The sequence below is a fragment of the Aricia agestis genome, chromosome 6 (assembly GCF_905147365.1).
Source record: "Aricia agestis chromosome 6, ilAriAges1.1, whole genome shotgun sequence".
Classification (NCBI taxonomy): Eukaryota; Metazoa; Arthropoda; class Insecta; order Lepidoptera; family Lycaenidae; genus Aricia; species Aricia agestis.
In genome coordinates this window covers 9,017,536-9,034,601 of record NC_056411.1, presented here as the reverse complement: position 1 = coordinate 9,034,601, position 17,066 = coordinate 9,017,536, and the positions used below count along the sequence as shown (strand labels likewise).

The window sequence follows — 17,066 nt, the reverse complement described above, 5'->3', positions numbered from 1 at the left end:
CTGTTTCCTCCCTGGATAATGCCGGTAGAGTTATGATTTTTTTCCTGAATATCTATGGCCACTATTAGCATGTCCGTATGTTTTCTTTTTTTTTCATAATTTAATTATTAAAAAAGATAAGAACGTCCAAAAACCCAAAAAAATGGCCAGATTTTCCTCTGTGTTCAAACACCCAGAAAACAAAACTGGCTAGAATATACAAAAAAAAAAAAAAAACATAGGAACACAGCTCAAGCCTTGCTTTAATTTTTAATGAAAAAATTACTTAAATCGGTTAAGTTTTGGAGAAGGAATCAGCGGACAACGAATCGAAGATTTTCTGTTCTTTTATTAGAACTTTTGTCGTGTTGTCTCTATCGCGCTCTGCGGTGGGAGACTTGAGATTGGTGAAACAGCAATACATTTTCAAATACGTATTTTCAATATCTCTCGCCCTTTGTGTATCCTCTTAACACTATATTTGTGCTGCAGAAGCGACCTATACGATATAATTAAAATATATTTTAGACGTTTACTTCCTATCATTGATTCCGTTAATATTACGAGAGTTAAGAGAAGTGGTAGTAGTGCAAGAAACGACAAAGTCACCGTCAGCGGTGACCATCACCGTTCAGATTATCGCCATGTTGACCGTCTCTCGTAACGTGGGGATGTATGGGAGCGTTAGTCGAATGACCGCCATATTCGAAATCTTGAAGATGATTCAGCCAGTAAGTAAAAGTAGAGAACAAGTCTAAAGGTACCCATGCAAGCTGATGTAATTATGTAAGTACTTACATAATTACATCAGCTTGCATGGGTACCTATTTTATTCCATGTTCTAGTCTTAATGATTGAATTGAATGTTATCTAAAGTTAATTTCTGAAGATAAATCATATTATGTAGATACCTCGATCGTGGGAATCGCAGACACAATAAATACATTTTCAATTGTTATCCGACAGCCGGGTGCCGCTTGGGGATTGATGAGTTAAAGTATATTTTAAGCAACATCATAGTGCCTTCATGCGTCACCATTAATTTTGTGGAAGCTAAACTTATAAGACTAATATATTATCATCAAAAGTAGACGCAAAAAGTATGAAAAAAAACGCTTTTTTAACTTTTTTATTTAGATAGAAGCTCGGGCGAAAAATTCAAGGGTGACGAAGTTGCAAAATATCTATAACATATCACTGTTAGTGGTCAGTGGTGTGGTAAATGGTTTGATCACGAACATGTTCATGGTGGTCACATATTATGACATCATACTCACAAGAAATCTTGGGAGTAAGTTCAATAGTATTGTATTTTGTACACTTTCACATTTATAATATTATATTGAAGATTTACGTAAAGACATTCTTTTTCTGAAGTTTATTTGCCAAAGAACATTGTAAATATTTTTTATTTTATTGTATTTTGAAGTTGAAATTAATGTGGCCCTACTGTCCATGGTCTACGGTTGAGGCCTTTGAAAATATATGAGTAAATTAGTCCAGACAAGCATGTACTATTTTTTACAAAAGCATGATAATATTTTGTGGAAAAAAAACATCACCCATTAACAATATTTTAAATATTTTAGGTAATTCCATGTTATTCATAGTTTTTGTGGATACGCTGATCTCTTTGTTCTTGGAGCAGCAGGTCGTGTTTGTTTGCCACCGAATAGAAGAGGCGTACAAAGTATTGGTTGATAAATTGCAAGTTTTGATGGAAATTGACGGTAATGTTGTAAATCATAAAATAAACTAATATGGTTTCGCTCATTGTTAAACTATTTTGTGGTTATTACTCGTGAATTTCTATTGTTTTTTTTTCAGAACAAAGTTATCTGCACAAACTGTCAGCAAATAAGAACCTGACGGAAATATCTAAACACTACACGATTTTGTACAACGCGTGTTCTCTCTACAATAAAGAGTTTGGTCTGATAATATTTCTATGCTTTGGCTTTTTGATATCTCTGTTGTTAGGAATTGTGTATCAAATCAGAGTTACATTCTTTACTAGTGAGTACAGTTATAGAAAAATTACGTTGACGTGGTTGATACCCAAAAAATATTTCTTCTATATTTAGTCTATACCTACCTGGCAACCGGTTTGTTGGAAGGAGGAGGTGGTAGGAATTCAAATACTAAGGTAGAGATGGGCAGTCGGGTTGGTTATTCATTCGATCTGGAGCGGCGAACAAGTGCCCTTGGTTAAAACACTGCACTGTTATTGTACCCAAATTGTGTAATGAATTTACTGATAGTGATAATTAAATTTATAATTATTGGAGATTGAAGTTTTATTAAATATTTTAGGAATTTCTTAACAACAAAATATTATGTCGTTACAATAATAATCTGCTAGACAATATACTTGACATTTCCAGGTGTAGAATTGGCTGCCACTTTCTTTGTTTGGCTTTTGTTTCTGACAGCGAGAGTAATACAAGTAATACAACCTATTCATGGCATTCGCAATCAGGTAATAATCCATTGAATACGTTAAAAAAATTGTTACTCGGGGACTGCCGCGGTAAAGTATTGCATAGCATTTTTATCAACTTAAACAATTATAATTCGCATACATCTAGACGCACGCATACAAACACCGTGCCGAAGTCTGCCGAACTAAAACGACGTTAGACGAGTCACGGCAACGCCGCATGAGTGAGGGGTGTTAGGTTTGTTTTCGTTACGGAATCTCTTGATTTGGTCGCTGCGCTCCAAGCCCGCGACAAAGGCTTTGCTAATAGTTTTTTTTAATGAGTTTTGATGAAATTATTTTTTTATTATTTTGCTTTATCTACAGATTCAACAAATGAAGGTAGCTGTTAGCGTCTTGGTTTTGAAGCTGACGGACTGCGGTATGAAGATGTCGTTGCAACTGGAAACAATAATCACGCAACTGGAAACTCTGAGTCCGCAGTTTTCGCCCCTTGGAACGTTCACCATCAACAGATCGCTTCTGATAACGGTAAAATGTTGTCCTTTTGTGAATGAAAAATATTGTGTATTATTGAGACGTGGAAGATGGTGCGTGTTTTGTTCTTGTCTGTAATTCGACTTTTTAAAGTTTGATAAAATTACAAATTAAAAAACATAATAATATCAAACAAATAAAAAAATCAAAAGAATATTAACATTTCTAATAGCAATGAAATATGACGTAAAACGATAGTTTTAAAGTATTATAACGTTTTATGCTCTAAATGTGTTTAACTCAAATTGTTAATCGACTAGTTAAATACATTTACTACCCGAACCGAAGAAACACTGACTATGCGCAGTAAATTATAGGAAAAAATGTTATTTATTTTTAGATATACGGTGCTATTATCACACACGGCACCATCATGATGAATATAAGAGAAGAATTAAGTGGTGACTAAGTTTCCCTTGTAACAGAAACATTCAAGATGCTTTTAAATACTGTGCGTTGAGTAAGATATATTTTGTTAAAAGAATGTAACGACATCTATACTATAATATTATAATTGGGAAGAGTTTGTTTGTTTGTTTGTTCGAACGCGCTAATCTCAGGAACTACTGGTCCGATTTGAAAAATTATTTTACTGTTGGATGGCCCATTTATCGAGAAAGGCTATAGGCTATATTGTTATTGTAACGATATATATTTTATCACGCTAAGTATTTTAGGAGCGAAGAAATGGAGGAAAATGTGGAATAACGGGGGAAATTATTTGATAGGGCTTATTTGAACGCGCTAATCTCAGGAGCTACTGGTCCGACTTGAAAAATTCTTCCAGTGTTAGATAGCCCATTTGTCGAGGAAGGCTATAGGCTATATTTTATCACGCTAAGACTAATAAGAGCGAAGAAATAGATGAAAAAGTGGAAAAAACGGGGGAAATTATATGGAATTGCTTATTATCTTATGAGCTACTGGAGCAATTTTTATGTTATTTGGCAAACATGAAAAATAGACCACGTGAAGGGACATAGGCTATTTTTTGCTGCAAAATGTACGGTTACGTGAAATTACTAAATTACGCAAGCGAAGCCGCGCGGAACATCTATACATAATAAAATCGTAGGAAAGTCAATTATAAATATTGAATATTTTTGTATAATAAATAATACTTGGGATCTGATCTACTATGCTAACGCGGACGAAGTCGCGGGCTACAGCTAGTCTGAAATAAAACTTCTGATTTTTTTTTTCATAAACTCTTAGCCCGGGCGCGCACTAGCGGCCAGGTCGTGGCGGCCATCGAAAGTATGGCGTGGCCGCTAGCCGCCGTGTGGCCAGATGCGCGTGATCTATGGCGGTTTCATACTAAGGTGATTATCTCAATGGCCGCAGCGGCCTGGCCGCCGCGACTTGACCGCTAGTGCGCGCCCGGGCTCATTTTGTATTACATATTGTATTGTTTAAATAACTTATTGCGGCTTTTAAAATACTTTTAACCAAAGTTAAATAATTTCCATTAAAAGTTTGTTAATTTGATACTAGAAAACGTTTGTAAAAAACTTTTAACTTTCAATAATGTTATTTTTTTTTTCATACCTGCGAGTTATATAATTTAAACTTGTTAGATCTCTTTAGGTTTAAAAACAGCTAAACACAAGGGACATCGGTACACATAATGTCAGCGCTTCGGGCGATTCATATACAGGACGTTTCCGAATAGTACTGAAAATAACGAAAGTTAAGTACAGCTGCAGTCTTATTTGATTTATAATTTCAAGTGTCTAATAATAATCTATAAGTAAATAAATATAAAAAAAAATATATTTTTTTTTTGAAAAACATTGCGGATAATTTGTCGCATTATACTATTGCCACATCTTGAAATGCTACGCAAAAAAAAAATAACGTTGCTTTAAAATAAAACATACTGTATTTCAAGAGCTGTAATAATATTGGTTGCTACAGAAGGGCAATTTGACCCATATAAAAGTAAAATTTACTTTAGATGTGGCAATACCACATCTTGAAATGCTACGCAAAAAAAAAAATAACGTTGCTTTAAAATAAAACATACTGTATTTCAAGAGCTGTAATAATATTGGTTGCTACAGAAGGGCAATTTGACCCATATAAAAGTAAAATTTACTATTAGTTATAGCTTAATATTTTTTAAACATAAGTTCAGTATTGAAGAATATAAAGACCTAGGTGAAAAGATTTTGTAAAAACCTTATACTTTTCCCGCGACAAAAAGTACTGTGTTCCAGTTCCAAATAAATGTTTCCTCTTCTTTATTGTAATTGAAGAAATAGTAATAAGTAATAACTAATAGTTACAGTTGCGGTTTACAGTAAAGATAACAATATTATATCTCTTTTTACCACATCGTAGCCGGCCTTTTAAGAGGGAATAGGGTAATAGGGGAGAGTAGGGATGGGAAGGGAAGGGAATAGGGGAGGGTAGGGAAGGGAATAGGGTAGGGGATTGGGCCTCCGGTAAACTCACTCACTCGGCGAAACACAGCGCAAGCGCTGTTTCACGCTGGTTTTCTGTGAGAACGTGGTATTTCTCCGGTCGAGCCGGCCCATTCGTGCCGAAGCATGGCTCTCCCACGTATAAACGTACGGCGTAGCGGGGTGTAGCTCGCTGTAGCACATCGTAGCCGGGAGCTGTGCTCTCTTGTAGCGGGGTGTAGCTCGCTGTAGCACATCGTAGCCGGGAGCTGTGCTACGGCGTAGCGGGGTGTAGCTCGCTGTAGCACATCGTAGCCGGGAACTATGCTCCGTCGTAGCGGGGTGTAGCTCGCTGTAGCACATCGTAGACTGGAGCTGTGCTCCGGCGTAGTGGGGTGTAACTCGCTGTAGCACATCGTAGCCGGGAGCTGTGCTACGGCGTAGCGGGGTGTAGCTCGCTGTAGCACATCGTAGCCGGGAGCTGTGCTACAGCGTAGCGGGGTGTAGCTCGCTGTAGCACATCGTAGCCGGGAGCTGTGCTCCGTCGTAGCGGGGTGTAGCTCGCTGTAGCACATCGTAGCCGGGAGCTGTGCTACAGCGTAGCGGGGTGTAGCTCGCTGTAGCACATCGTAGCCGGGAGCTGTGCTACGGCGTAGTGGGGTGTAGCTCGCTGTAGCACATCGTAGCCGGGAACTATGCTCCGTCGTAGCGGGGTGTATCTCGCTGTAGCACATCCTAGCCGGGAACTGTACTCCGTCGTAGCGGGGTGTAGCTCGCTGTAGCACATCGTAGCCGGGAGCTGTGCTACGGCGTAGCGGGGTGTAGCTCGCTGTAGCACATCGTAGCCGGGAGCTGTGCTACGGCGTAGCGGGGTGTAGCTCGCTGTAGCACATCGTAGCCGGGAACTATGCTCCGTCGTAGCGGGGTGTAGCTCGCTGTAGCACATCCTAGCCGGGAACTGTACTCCGTCGTAGCGGGGTGTAGCTCGCTGTAGCACATCGTAGCCAGGAGCTGTGCTACAGCGTAGCGGGGTGTAGCTCGCTGTAGCACATCGTAGCCGGGAGCTGTGCTACGGCGTAGTGGGGTGTAGCTCGCTGTAGCACATCGTAGCCGGGAACTATGCTCCGTCGTAGCGGGGTGTAGCTCGCTGTAGCACATCCTAGCCGGGAACTGTACTCCGTCGTAGCGGGGTGTAGCTCGCTGTAGCACATCGTAGCCTGGAGCTGTGCTCCGGCGTAGCGGGGTGTAGCTCGCTGTAGCACATCGTAGCCGGGAGCTGTGCTACGGCGTAGTGGGGTGTAGCTCGCTCGCTCGCTCAGAGCAAGTAGCATTTAGCCTAGCATTTTGACAGCAATGTTGCTTACGTTACATACTATATTTTTTTTTTGTATTTTTTTATTATCATACACGGACGTAAAAAAAGTATCATAGTTTTGATAAAAGATCATCAAATCATATAAACAAAATTAAATAACGATAGCTATTTTAAGCACTTTGTGAACATATTTTGAAGATGGATGAAAATGAATTTGGTACATTTCGGTCTACGTACAGAATTACATCGTTCCTGTTGTGTATCACGATGATGTACCCCAACCGGAACACAATTAAACAGCGCCTTTTGGGATTCGGTAAGAAGTGTATTACAAATGCCTTTTGAAAGCTGCGTATGTCATAGTGTTATTATTATAATGTGTTTCCAAATAATTTTAGTTTACAACTTGTAAAAGAAGGATAAGGAATGATTTTGATTGTATAATATGTATAATATTTAAATGTATACTTCACAGAAGTCACGAAAATCACGAAAAATATAATATTTTTTTAAGCAAGTAATAATTTTATAACGTAAATATTTTAATACATTCTAACTGCCGTGTGAAAGTAGACTTTGTATACTATGGAGTTTGTATATATGTAATATATAAAATTCTCATGTCACAGTGTTTGTGCGCGAGCTCCTCCAAAACGGCTCAACCGATTTTAATGAAATTTTGTATATGTACATTCGTTAAGCCTGGGAATAGTTTTTATCTACTTTTTATACTGATATTTGATAATAGAAACAATTTATATGGAAAAACAACATTTTCCGGGTCAGCTAGTTGTGCTATATTATAATCTCGTTTCAGCCCTCGAAACATTGTTTTTCCTCCCAATGGTATTGATACTGTTGTTCAACACGTTCGATTGTCTCATCAGGCGCGACATCCTCAATCTCACACATCACTCTACCGTCGTGGGACCATACTTCGGTGGCTTGATAAAGGTATGATAATGAGCCATTCGTGAACTTTATTTACTGCACATGAAGATACGCACTGTTGCCAAACTTTCCGCCCGTGGTGTTGGGATGACTGTTCCAATTTTAAACTAACCCGGGTCCTTGGGTTTTTTTTCGCTCAGATCTGGGTTAAAGTCACGTTCCGGACTAAATCACGATATCTCTCTCGTTTCTATTTATGCAAGAATTAATGTGATATTTACCCAGCGCTACTAGGACGGATTTAGCATAAGTAAAGGCTCCCACACAAAACTGCGAATTCGCATTGCATCGCATCGCAATGTCATTTTTGCACATTTGTTGCAGATTTTTGCGATGCAATGCGAATTCGCAGTGTTGTGTGGGAGCCTTTACTTATGCTAAATCCGTCCTAGTAGCTAAAGCTACGGGCACACTATAATGGGCCACATTTGTAAATTGAAGTATTGATTATTTTATTTACAAGCTTAATTATTTAATATTTTTATCGTTTCCTAGATAGTGATATCAAACTATAGGGCTCTGGAAGGAGAGATGTTGATCGCGGAGATCGACCGCGACTACGCCATGTACAACACTCTTCCTGAGAAGTACCACATCATCGTGCGGGGTTGGATCAGGAACTCGCAGGTACTATCAGAGCAGTGGGTTCATAGGTAGATGGCGGACGTATTTTGGTCGCATTTTGTTAAACCCAGCAGACGGATGACGACTTACATTAAGTTGATATAATCCGCCAGATGACGTAGCTCCGTCCTTATGAATCGATTTCTTCAAAGGTACATTTTCTAATAGGCATTTTCTCAAAATACATTGCCGAGACTTATTCGGAAGCCCGAGGGATAAGCTAAGACTGTATTATGTTAAGTACTCACATGCGGTTTTGCTCGATAGCTTTACTCCAAATCGAGTAATAATTACTGTGTGGACCGCAAAAGTCACAGCTCGAAGGCTCGCATCGCGCCGGCTCGATGGAATTAAATATATCGATTTAAAGTAAAACTATCGAGCAATGCTGAATGTGTGGACGAAATCCCGAGCCGCGGGTTTTGCTCGACGTTATTGCTCGATCGAGCAGCAGCAGAACGTAACGATATTAAGCAGAGGAAGAATAAAAGCATATTAATTTCTCTCCCCAAGTAATAATAAAGCGAAAGACAGCACAAACTTGCAAAGACTAAAAGTGGAAGATAACATATTTTAAAGCAGCACAGAAATAATCTGGGGGCACGGCAGTGCCCCAGCCAAGCTTTTTAGCAAAGGCACGGCCGTGCCATACTTTTCTCGAAGCGGTTCGCGGCTATTTCATATTAATATTAAATATACTAGACGTTCCGCGTGGTTTCGCCCGCGTAAATTAGATATTTCACAGAAAAATTAGTCCACAAAATATAGCCTATGATTCTTCACGTCAGTACTTCTTATCTGTGCCAAATAATAGAAAAATTGCTCCAGTAGGTCGCGAGATAAGCCCTTTTAAATAATTTCCCCCATTTTGCCACATTTTCCTCTATTTCTTCGCTCCTTTTAATCTTAGCGTGATAAAATATAACCTATAACCTTCCTCGATAAATGGGCTATCTAACACTGAGATTTTTTAATCGCACCAGTAGTTCCTGATATTAGCACGTTCAAACAAACAAACAAACTCTTCCGCTTTATAATATTAGTATAGATTATTCGACACAGCTTTCTCGCCACTATCAAACATGCGAAATATGCACTAAAATGATGATGAGATGAGGCATGAGATGGGTGAGATCAGGCACAATAAAAAGCTTTTTATTAATATAGGAATTAAAATTTTGGTTGTCTGGAATTGTGTGGAAGAAACCGCTATAAGCAGTGTGATCGCCATTTTGCACATTTTTTTAAATATATTTTATTTTGTTATTTCTTTTGTTTTTATATTTTTTAAAATTTCTTTTATATTTTTTTGTATATGCAAATAAATAACTTATTTCTATTATTATTAAAATTGATTTCTACTTGCAGATCTACGCTGAAAAGTTCTGGAACCTAATGGTCGCTGTGTCCGGCTTCACGTACCTCAGCATGACGGTATTCGTCAACATCAAGAGTCAGCTGTACAACGAGATCCCCAAACGGACGCACATACACGACGCATTGATACCCTTCGCAGACCCCGACCTTAGATTCCAGACGCCGTATTTTGAGTTTATGTTCGGTCAGTGCATGATCGGAGCTCTTCTCATCACTATATACTATCTCGGATTTGATTCGTTCTTCGCACTCGCTCTCAATCACGCCTGCTTGAAAATCGAGATATTCTGCGAGTTGCTGGTCGACGCTATGGAAGTTAAGAATAAAAAGAAGAGATTGAAGAAGATAGAGTTCGTCATAAAGGAACATTTGAGATTGTTTACGTAAGTATGCTTTCTCCGAATTTCTCCGTAACGTACTTTATTTTAACGCACCTACTTTCTTTTTAGGGTTCCGTACCCAAAGGGTAAAAACGGGACCCTATTACAGAGACTTCGATCAGTTCGATGTCTGTCCGTCTGTCGGTTTGACTGTCTGTTCGTCTGTCTCCAGGCTGTAACTCAAGAACCGCTATAGCTAGACTTCGGAAATTTTCACAGATTATGTATTTCTATTGCTGCTATAACAACAAATATAAAAAATGCAATAAAATTAATATTTAAGGAGGGCGTACAACAAACGTGTTCTTTTTAGGTTTTTTCGCTCATAATCAATAATGGTAACAGCTAGGGTACTTGAAATTTAAAGTCCTTAATTAATAATTATATTTGTACTTTAATCATTAATAATAACATTTTAATAAAGTAAATATTGAAGGGGGGCTCCCATACAAGAAACGCAATTTTTTGCTTACTTTCGCTCTATACCGGTACGGAACCCTTCGTGCGCGAGTCCGACTCGCACTTGGCCGATTTTTTTCATAACCGTAAAGCTCGCCTATGTTATTTTTTAAATGTTTTGCTTTTCTTTTTATAACTAATGCGGAAATACTGAAAGACAAAATATAAGAACAAAATAATTCACTCTACCTTATAAAACATAATTATTTTATATTTTTTAACTTTTTAGATACATTGAAACAGTTCAAAATTTTTTCAACATATATCTCGGCATCGTGCTTTTTGCCACCTTGATACAAATTGGAACTTGTCTTTACCATATCACTGAAGTAAGTTTTTTTTAATTCTTATTATATTTTTATAAGATTTTTATAAAGTGCTGAAATGAATTTAAAATTTTGTACGGTTTTAAAATGCAATTTGTTTGGTCTAAATAAGTACATTACGATTTATTGCAAAATTTCAAGTTTCTAGCTCTAAAGGCTGACCTGCCCATTAATATATCACATAATCGACCATGTCTGGATAATACAATGATTACAAACTTTTTAGAACGAGGAACAGGATTACCAGCGTCTGATGATAACCGTCGTCGCCATCGGTGCTATTTACCTACCCTGCTACTACTCCTCCAAATTAAAACTTGTAGTAAGTCGAAACATATTTTACCATTTGTAGGTACTCCGTACTACTAGCATAAACTGTAGAAAATGAAAATACGAGGCTCTCTTACTTAAAAATGTCATGATTTTTAGGGTTCCGTACCCGAATGGTAAAAACGGGACCCTATTACTAAGACATGTCGATGTCTGTCCGTCTGTCTGTCTGTCTGTGTGTCTCCAGACTGTAACTCAAGAACCGCTATAGATAGACTTCTAAAAATTGTACAGATTGTGTATATCTGTTTTCGCTATAATAACTTATACTAAAAACAAAAATCAAATATTTAAGGGGGGCTCCCATACAACAAACGTGATTTGTTTTGTTTTTTTTTTTTGCTCGATATCAATAACGGCTATGCATTATAGGCACTTGAAATATTCACGAAATACTAAATTTTATTTATAATGTAATAATTTATAATAAAATTTAAATTAAATAAATAATTAAGGGGGCTCCCATACAAAAAACACAATTTTCACCTTGTTTTTGCTCTGTTGCGGTACGGAACCCTTCGTGCGCGAGTCTAACTCGCACTTGGCCGATTTTATTTTATTCTGTAGAAATAAACATTAATTTAAAGATTAAAGTTCTGCTTTAAGTACTACAAGCGAAGAGGGCACTGATTTCTGAAGCACATTACAATTGAGAGAAAAATTAACTTATTCCTACCGTATTTTTTTGGTAAATAATATAATAAGCTTGGTGGCTCTGGAGTTGAAAATCATTTTTTTATTATCATACAGGCCAATGACTCCGCTACAAAATTCTATTTTGCTGGGTGGCATAAGGTACCCTGTATAACAACGAGAAAGATTGTTCTGTTTATGATAGCCCGAGCTCAGGTTTGACTTTATAGTTTTGGCTTTTTCCTTTTATAAATATTTATAATTATAATTTATAATTATATATGAATAAAATAATAATTATTCACTAAACGACAGTGAAGATGTGACACAATTACGCAAAATTAAAATTAAAATTTAGGTTGCATTATTAAAATTTGCTTATTACCTTACTAAGGACTATAATAATATAATAATTATTATACTCCTTATTATCACTTAAAATATTAATTTTAAGTGACTTTTATAGAACTAAGTATGATTTTTAATACACGTGTTATAATAATAATAATAATAATAATAATAATCATTTATTGCAGGCAATAAACCCATATAAAATATATAAAATTAAATTAAATTAAAAGTTAAAATTAAATAGTACATAAACATTGTGAATTTTAAATAATAATACAAATAAAATAAAATGCTACAAAAATATCGTTTAAAAATAATTCTAAAAGTCATTTCTGGTTTCTGTCGCGATGTACCGATAACCAGTAGGCTGGAAACGAGTTCTCCGGACACCCGGCACACACACCGAGAATTTCGTTCCTAGACCATCGCACGCGGGCCCAGAATTCCGCAACTCGTGCCCTAACAACGGCGAAGTAATCGGGAACTCTGGCGTCGGCAAACATGCCCGAAGCACTGCAGTATCTAGGCAGTCTCATAAGAATGCGGTATGCGTTATTATACTGCACCCTGATGCTACTCCTTACAGATTTAGAGCAGTTGCTCCAAAGCTGACACGTATACAGGCATTGACAGTATGCCCTGAACAGTGTCAGCCTTGCCTCAGCGCTGCAACGTGCAAAACGGCGCGCGAGCATGTTACACCGAACGGCCATCGCCCGTCTCTCACGAACAATGTCTTCATTGTCAGACAGATTCTCGGTCAAAATGTGTCCCAGGTATCGGAAACGCTCAACTCGCTGCACTACTTCTCCATCTAAATAAATCGGCGGGACCCTCTCCGGACCCTTGTCAGCCCTAAACACCATCATCTGCGTCTTAGCAACATTGTATTTGAGGCCATGGCTTCTAGCATAGGTCTCACAAATGCCGAGAAGACGTCTTAAGCCTCTGATTGAGGGGCTCAGAAGCACCATATCGTCAGCATAGCTCAAATTATTAATGCAAGTCGTACCTATGTGGCAACCCACACGGGTGCCTCTGAGCTCCTCAATCAGACCATTGACGTACAGGCTAAACAGGTCCGGCGAGGTTAACCCTCCTTGGCGCACCCCACACTCTAATCTAAAATCATTAGAGGTTGCGTCGCCCCATTTTACGAAATTCGTTTGATTTTCGTACCAGTACCTCAACAGATTCACTGTTTGGTCGGGTATACTACATTGTAGGAGCTTTTGCCAAAGTAAATTGTAATTTACCAGGTCAAAAGCACGGCTAAGATCTAAAAAGCATGCGTATACGGATGTTTTTCTTTTTGTGTAATACTGAACCGTTGATTTGAGCGCAAATATAGCTGAATCTGTTGAGAGACCGGGACGAAAGCCAAACTGTGCATCATCAATCCTAATATTATTTCTTATGCTAGGGTAGATTAATGTTTCAAAAATTTTTCCTATAATGGTTCCTAAAGAGATCGGTCTATAGTTTTTGGGATTCGAGAGATCGCCAGTTCTATTTTTGGGTACGGGAACCACCATTGTTCTCATTAGGTTTTTCGGCAAGTAGCCTATGTTGGCGCAGATTGTAAAGAGATCTGCCAACATAGGCATCACAGATTCCTTCGCGTGTGAAATATGCTCTAAACTAAGTCCATCGAAACCAGGCGCTTTGCCTTTCTTCATTTTAAGAATAACTTCTGATATCTCTTTAAGAGAGAAGCCACTACAAGCAAAGTTATTCCTATCGACACTAACTTTAGTGGTATCGGTATTATTAGACACGGGCAAGGGACTTACTTTGAAATGGTGTGCAAATAATTCGGCTATCTGACTTTGGTCCTGAACATCATTGACACAGACCGGAAGACCCTGCTCAAAGTTAAGACGTTTTGTCGCTTTCCAAAATTTGGAAAAGTTTCCGTCCGACCGGTGTGTGGCAATGATGTCCATCTTTATTTTCTCTTCATTTCGTTGACACCATTTTAGCTTATTCTTAAAATTTCTCCGACTACTCACCATATTATTGTACAAAGTACCAGATTTTGGCTTCCCATTCCACATCCAACAGTTAAAATCAAATCTGGCCTTTTTGTGAAATTCACGGACATGGTGGTTCCACCCTACAACTTTTTTACTCCTAGCCGGTACATCGCGACTTGAAACACTTTGTATTGCAGCATCTTGTAAACTTTTAACTATATAATCATAAAATTTATCTATTTCTAAAACATGTTCCTTACAAATATAAAATTTTAAAATATCACATTCAGTGCAATTTACAATACAATGACTAGAATTCAAACTAATTTTACTTAAATTATCACAGCATAACTTCTTGTACAGACTAATTTCGTCAATGGATCTGTTACCCCAATACACTCTAGAAAGAGGGTTATTTACTTTTGTATGACTGAGTTTCTTTTGTATGTTATGTAGCTTACACTTAATCAATAGGGGAAAATGGTCCGACCAGTATACTCCGTAGTCGATAACAGCTGATGTCACCGACGTCTGGGCGGCCGCCGTCACGATGCAGTGATCCAACCAACGCCTCGCCCCACTACCATCGTTGATGTGCGTAAAAGAGTTTGAGGGCAGCAGCTTAACGTCGATGGACTTAAGAGAATGATCCGAGCAGAAAGCGCATAGCTCTTGTCCAAATCTGGAGTCGCAGTGGGCGTTAAAGTCGCCTAGCACAAAAACTGCCTCGATGTCGTGATCACTAATGATCGCTTCGATGTCACCCAGACAGCTTATAAAGTCCGCTAGGCTTTCATCAGTCCCTTCATCATACGGTAAATAGGCACTCATGATAAGCAAGTTACGGCCCTCCAACTTAATAATTATAGCTGCCAGTCTATCACTGGCACAGTCAATGATAGATACGTTGGGGAACAGAGTTTTACGCCACATGAGCGCGACGCCTCCATACGGTCGGCCTGTCAAAATACCTTGCGACGTATCTACCGCAGATTTTGCATAACTGCCAAAGTTTATATTCAGCTCACTTATAAACCCCAAATCATGCGGAAGGAGCCACGTCTCTTGTAGAGCTAAAATGTCAACATGCTCCGTTAGCGCGCGTATTTGTTCCGCCGAACGCTTAACTGATCGGCAATTAAAAGTGCCTAATGTGACTAGTATATCTGCAGTATCCATGATATTATTGTGTTATATTTTCATTTGCAACGGTTCTTGAATAGCGCTCTTTAAAACGTCGATAAACAAGTCCTGCGGGCCAAAACTTTGCATCCAGGAAAGTATTAATTTTACTTGCGCGTATTTTAACTTTAAACGAATTAAAATCGGTCTCCCTATTTTGTGTAAGACGTTCGACACTGATGCATTCTTCCCCCATGTCCTTAATATGCTCCTCGATATTGGATTCTGTCGACGACTTTAAGACTCGCGAGACGTAAATGGCACAAACAGGGTCTGCAACTTGTATCTTACACTGCGCCACTGAAGTTCCCCTCATATTCATATTTTTGAATTTACGCTTCTTACGTTCAACGATTTGAAAATCGGTATCATCAGGCGATGATGACGTAGAAGTTTGCGGTGCATCGCTCTCTTTAGTACGATTTTCGCCCGAATTGACTGTGCGCAAACGGGCGCTTTTCGCTTGACGAGCTTGATTGTACACGATGTCCCGATAGGTAGGCGTATGCAATCGGACCGGTGCGACGTCTTCGTGTGCAGTTGAACCAAGGTGCGGTTGTGTGAGTGTAGCGAGTGGCGCAATTATAGGCGGTTGCGATTTCGGAGTAGATAATATTTTCGGTGTGTTACTTGATCGTTTTTGTGGCGTACAGGTATTACGTTCCTTAGTGGAGTCCAAGGAGTGACGAAGATCTCCGATCTCGAGAGTAACCTTCGTCTTAAAATCTGCGAGTTCACTTTGTTATGTATCTGCCATTAGAGAAATAGATTCATAGGAAGATGCTGGACCTTCATTATTTGGCCGATTTTTGTAAAGCCAATCTAATTTGTTTTGTTTCGCATTGGTCTGACGTAACCCGTCCATATTATGCAGGTCTGCCATCTTCCTATGAATCAATTACTCCGCCACCATAAAGTACTAACTGTGGGTCTACCAGGATCTGATGGCAAATTTTGATGGCAGATTTTCAAAAAATATCCTTGATCATTGGATAATTTTTTATATAATTGCATGTTTCACACACAGAACCAGCCGCTATAAGGAAAAAAAGGATCAAAATGTTTTTTTCAATCACCCCAGTATTGCTAGAGTCAATTTCTTTCCTCATTTTTTTGCCATCAGATTCTGGTAGACCTATACTTTATTTTACAGATATCTGTGTTGATAATGGGTTTCAATTTTATTATATTTGACATGCAGCTGTTTCTTTCCGTATGTATCCTGTTTTCTAAGCGATGTAACATTACATCATCGCTATTTTTAAGGTGCTTCCCTCACCGCGAGCATTCACGTGTAATTTAGCATTTTAGATTTGACTTTGAGCATTACATCACAATACAGGCTCCCTGACTGACGAGCATTAGCGTCTAATGTAACTTTATAGATTCGACTTTGAGCATTCCATAGCAAGCTGACTTCAATGTCACGTAGCATTGATGTTACAAGTTGTATCAAGATGTTACACATTGTATCATTACAAGGTGCGCATTGTACTGCTCGGTTCTCCTTCCTCACTTATGTTATGCTCGGCTCTGTAACGTTACACTACAAGCGAATGCTCCAGGTGAGGGAGCACCTTTAGGTCGTAATGTGTCATATTTTTTTTCTTTTGTAGATATTACAATCTGCCTATTCCATTTACACTCTACTATGTTCATAAATGAGTTAGAGCTGTATATATAATACGATAAGCACCAGAAGTAATATGTACGTAACATAATATTACCTACTTTATGACTTACTTACGTGGTCGTAGCACGAATACAAGTAGTATGACAAATAAAAATCTCATCTAATTAA

General features: G+C 38.5%; 1 protein-coding gene across 1 annotated transcript; it reads left to right on the top strand.

Annotated features, from left to right (window-relative positions):
* The first annotated feature begins 6,874 nt into the window (after nt 1–6,874).
* On the top strand, nt 6,875–17,066 carry LOC121728145. The gene is made up of 9 exons (XM_042116261.1): nt 6,875–6,992; nt 7,494–7,630; nt 8,123–8,254; nt 9,620–10,011; nt 10,697–10,796; nt 11,020–11,115; nt 11,874–11,972; nt 16,419–16,478; nt 16,882–17,066. The coding sequence occupies exons 1-9, from the start codon at nt 6,875–6,877 to the stop codon at nt 16,924–16,926; spliced, it is 1,179 nt and encodes a 392-aa protein (XP_041972195.1). The 3' UTR covers nt 16,927–17,066.

Bases quoted from the DNA above. Each gene is read 5' to 3' on its own strand.
- LOC121728145 (XM_042116261.1), top strand. From the start codon at position 6,875: ATGGATGAAAATGAATTTGGTACATTTCGGTCTACGTACAGAATTACA. The intron at 8,255-9,619 runs GTACTATCAGAG...TTCTACTTGCAG, and splicing joins GTTGGATCAGGAACTCGCAG to ATCTACGCTGAAAAGTTCTG. The intron at 10,797-11,019 runs GTAAGTTTTTTT...CAAACTTTTTAG, and splicing joins GTCTTTACCATATCACTGAA to AACGAGGAACAGGATTACCA.